The 5076-nt window shown below is 35.8% G+C and overlaps 1 protein-coding gene across 1 annotated transcript; it reads left to right on the forward strand.

Moving 5' to 3' along the window:
- LOC109719554 (zinc-finger homeodomain protein 11-like) lies at positions 2677-3430 on the forward strand. Its single transcript, XM_020246310.1, has one exon. The coding sequence runs from the start codon at positions 2765-2767 to the stop codon at positions 3332-3334; it is 570 nt and encodes a 189-aa protein (XP_020101899.1). The 5' UTR covers positions 2677-2764; the 3' UTR covers positions 3335-3430.

A 5076-nucleotide genomic window follows, 5' to 3' on the forward strand; every position in this document is an offset into this window, starting at 1 on the left:
CATGATTCACCTATGTTCATTAATACTAGGTTTCAATGCCACTCATTATACTTGTCATCCTAGTTGTTCACACTTAAGATTCTTAATTGACATGCCATTCAATATTCTTATTCTCCTAGTTATCCATACCTAGGATGTAGTTTACATCTTCTTGCTTTCCGATGTCGAGTTCTCTATCAACCTAGAGTTATCGACCCAAGTTCACGTTTATGTGAATCTAACATCTATCTCATGCATTCGTTTATTAGCATATATCTCATGCATTCATTTAGCATACATCATGCATTCACCATTAGCATACATCTTATACATTCACTTAGCATATACTTTATACATTCATTTAGCATACATCATGCATACCCAATTACCATATATTTTATACATTCACTTAGCATCTAATTCATGTATTCATTTAGCATATACTCTATGCATTCACAATTAGCATCTATCTCAATCATGCATTCTTTTAGCATATATCCCACGTATTTTTTAGCATTTCTCATATGCATACTTTAGGATCTAGATCATACATTCGCTTAGCATATAGCTTATGCATTCTTTATTAGCATCTCAATCATGCATTCTTTTACTAGCATACATCTTATGCATTTACAATTAGAATCTAACTCATGCATTCACTTTAGCATTTAACTCATGAATCTAGCTCATATTTAACATCTAGCTCATGTTATTTAGCATATATCTCATGCATCCATTCATTGGCAATTAACTATCACTTCATGCATTAATAATGAAACACACTTCACTTTGGCATGGAAGCGACCTAATTGTTTTGGTAGAGCACAACCCACCTTATATCGCTCTCCGATTGTTTGTAGCCATTTGCAATCGAGCTCCCGCGGCACATGTGATCCGGTTCGGCTCGTACGCGCAAACGATCACCGAACGCCCAACAATCCGCAACGTAGGGTCATCACGGGCTCAACTCTAACCTTCAATTAGAGGATTAAAGGGTTAAATGAGATCAAAACCCTTATTTACTAAAACCCCAATTTGAAGTACTAGCCTTAATACATCCTCAAATACCCCAAAAATATATGGAGTAACTTGTTTAGAACACTCTAAGGACTACTAGAATATCATTCATGAAGGATTTAACCAAATCCTAAACTCTTACCAAAATGCGAACGCCGAGTCGGAAGTACGCCGCTCAACCGGGCGCACGAAGACTCGAACTGTCGCTCCACACGTGTTCCCAAGCCCGCTCTCAGCCAAGCCTCCAAATTTGGAAGAGAGAGATGAAGAGAGTAGGGAGATATCTAAACAGAGAAATGGAGGGTTTCCTCTCCCTCACCATACGTGTGTGTGTGTGTGTGTTGTGTTCGGTTGAGAAGAAAGGTGGAAGAAGGAAATGGGAAAAAGCCCATTTTTATAAGTCAACACCCCTCAACATATACTAAACTTCAGTTTAGCAGCTCAGAATCTGTTCCTTTTCGCCGGAGCCCTTCTAAACGTCCGTTTATGCTCAAATTTGACAGTCAGACTTGGTTTAAGCTAATAGAAAGAAATATATCTTAACTTTTCAGTTTTAACTATTTTTGGTCACCGAAAACTCTACCGACTAAAATCTCTAGCGGATAGCAGTTAGATTTTATTTTTCACTTTCCGGGTGTCGGAATGATATGAAACTTTAAATCTAACCTCATAAAAATAATTCCGACATATTCTTCAATTTTTATAATTTTCTGACACTGTGAATTTTCTGCTAAAATATCAGTCTCGTTCCTTACAGAAAATTCTAAATTTTCTATTTTCGTCCGGATTTCAGCACAAGTTATTTCCAATTTATATTTTACTTCTTTAAGTCAAATAAAAATAGTATCTCACACTATTTTTATTTATATTTACTTTTATATTAAGAAGTTGGTACATTATATACTATGAAGCGTTTGATAGACATAAAAGGACACCAAATTTTCAGAGTATAGTTTAACTATATTACAAAAAAATAGAGTAGAATAACAATCAAAGAAAAAAAATTTTCACTTCTTGGGATCCCTCACCCGCAAGATGAAAACTTTAAATTTCAAAATTTTAAATTTTAAATTCCAACATAAAATTTTAAATTAAAAAATTTAAATGAAAAATTAAAATTTTTATATTTTAAATTTTAAATTTAAAATTTTTATATTTTAAATTTTAAATTATAAATTTCAAAATTTAACCTAAGTATTAAATTTTAAATTTCAAAATTTAAACCTAGATTTTAAATTTCAAATTTTAAATTTTAAAATTCTAAAATCTAAATTTAAAATTTAAATTTCAAAATTTTTAATTTAAATTTACATTTTAAATTTCATATTTTAGATTTAAATTTTGAATTTCAAAATTTCAAAATTTTGAATATTAAATACCGAATATCAAATTTTGAAATTAAAATTGTTACATGGTTAAATTCGTGCTGGGGATAAAATTGATATTTAAAAAATATTGGGTGATTTTTTGACGGAAAGCTAACCCAAAGAGTATCTGTGGATATTTTTGGTTTTAAGAGAGGTATTGACGATATTTTCTAGTTTAGAGGGTTATTCATGTAATTACGGTTTTTCAAAAGGGTATTGATGAAATTATCCCTTAATACAGTGGCATCTTGGCAAACAACTGATTATATGTGACCATAACCACAAATTTGCACCGAAACACTACACAGCCTCATTCGATACGTAGCACAGAGGAGAGGGAGAGGGAGAGATCCATCCATAGAGAGAGAGAGAGAGAGAGAGAGAGAGAGAGAGAGAGAGGAATGGAGCGAGAGAGAGTAGTGCTAGGAGAGGTGTACAAGGAATGCATGCGGAACCACGCCGCGAAGCTCGGCACCTACGCCGCCGACGGCTGCTGCGAGTACACCGCCGACGAGGCCCGCCCGGGCTCACTGAGCTGCGCGGCATGCGGCTGCCACCGCAACTTCCACCGCAAAGTGTTCTTGGACGGCCACCGCCGCCACGACCACCAGCAGCAGCCGGCTGCAGCGCAGACACAGGCGGCTGAGGAGCGTCGACGGCGGTGCCCCGAGGGGAGCAAGCCGCGGCGGGCGAGGACGAAGTTCACGGAGGAGCAGAAGGCCCGGATGGCGAGCTTCGCGGAGAGGATCGGGTGGAAGGTACCGAGGAGGGCCGACGGCGGCATTGGCGGCGAGGAGGCGGGCGACGACGTGACGAGGTTCTGCCTCGAGATCGGCGTCAGCCGGCAGGTGTTTAAGGTTTGGATGCACAACCACCGCAGCGGCGGCGGCGGCGGCAGAGGCGGCGATGGCGCGGCCTCATCGTCGATGAGTCAAACGGTGGCTTCCGGGGGCGATGAAGAGGCCAGTTAAGAAAATGCTAGAGCCATCTCCATGTAGATTGTAGATGTAGTAGTAGTAGGAGAGCTAATTTATTTGTTCTTATAATTGTTAATCTTCATCCTTTTATGGTTTTGTTTTTTTTTTTTTTTTGAGATTTTATGACGCATTTTAATGGAGAGAAAAATGAGAGAAAGAAAACAAAAAACTAGGAGTAAAAAATTATTTTTATCGGTCTAATTTAAATTTGAGATGAAGAAAAATAGAGAGAATGGGAGAGAAATGCATTCCATCGATCTTAATTTCAAAACAATTAATCATGATATTTTTTTGGTTTTTAAAAAACATGACAAAAATGTTTTTTATTTTTTTTATTTTTTTTTTACTTATGCTATATATTATGTTACAAACTCAGTTGACCTTTCTCACACATGCATAGATTAAATTGACCTTCTTGTAGATGCAGTATATATATATATATATATATATATTTTTTTTTTTTTTTTTTTTTTTTTTTCTTTCAGTGGATTAATTTTCTTTTTTTCTTTTTCCTATTTCTATTCGGAAGGCCCTTTTAGTATTGAGGTCCATTTAATCCTAATTAAAATAAAAACAAAAAAAAGTTGGGGCAAAAGTTTATAACGATACACTTTCCTATTTTCAACAGTATTGCAGAAAATATATTATATGATATGTGCAATATGATATTATATACTATACCAAATATAATCTCTACATTATCGCACTACAACAAAAACGGTCTATAGCGACACTTTTAAATGTCGGTACAAGTAAAAAAAAGTGCTGGCTAAATTACCGACACTTTTAAAAAGTGTTGCTATATGTGGGGTCGCTATATATATAGTAAAAATTAAAGAGTGTCGCTATAATCTAAAAAGAGTGCTGCTAATTTAACAATACTTATTTAAGCATCTAGCAACCGCCAAAACTCTATTTGTTGGCTGCGGTGGCGGAGGAGTACGAGAGGGAAGGGCCCTTTGTCTAGAATTTTAGTGGAATGAGTGAGAGGAGAAGGAAAGATGGTAATCGATTTTTCTTTTTTTTTCTATTTGTAATCGGGCCAAATGGGCTGGGTTGGGTGGGTTGAGTAGAGTAACCTTTTATTTTTTTTGGATTCGGCTTTATATTTAGACATTAGTAAATATTTTTTTAAAATTTTGGCATAAATAGGATATTTAGACAAAATTGTCCTATTTAGACAAAATTGTCCCAAACATGCACTACAACAGAATTAGGTTATAGGGACACATGCTTGGGACACTTTTGAATAAGTGTCCCATTTATGCTAAAACTTAAAAAAAATCTACTTATGCCTAAATATAAAGCCCAATCTAACCAAAAATAAAAGATTACTCTACTCAACTCACCACACCCAGTCCATTTGACCCGATTACAAACAGAAAAGAAAAAAAAAAAAGGAAAAATCAATTACCATCTTTTCTTCTCTCTTCACTCAATCCACTGAAATTCTAGACGAAGAGCCTTTCTTGTCATCCTCCTCCGCCACCGCAGCCAAAGAGATAGAGTTTCGGCGGTTGCTAAATGCTTAAATAAGTGTTGGTAAATTAACAGCACTCTTTTAGGTTATAGCGACACTCTTTAACTGTCACTATATATCTAGCGACCTCACATATAGGAACACTTTTTAAAAGTGTCGGTAATTTTAGCTACCAGCACTTTTTTGACATGTACCTACATTTAAAAGTGTCGCTATAGACCGTTTTTGTTGTAGTGATGTGTCGTTATAACCTAAT

Source organism: Ananas comosus, linkage group 1, assembly GCF_001540865.1.
Source record: "Ananas comosus cultivar F153 linkage group 1, ASM154086v1, whole genome shotgun sequence".
Classification (NCBI taxonomy): Eukaryota; Viridiplantae; Streptophyta; class Magnoliopsida; order Poales; family Bromeliaceae; genus Ananas; species Ananas comosus.

Coding starts and splice junctions, on each gene's coding strand:
- LOC109719554 (XM_020246310.1), top strand. CDS start 2,765: ATGGAGCGAGAGAGAGTAGTGCTAGGAGAGGTGTACAAGGAATGCATG.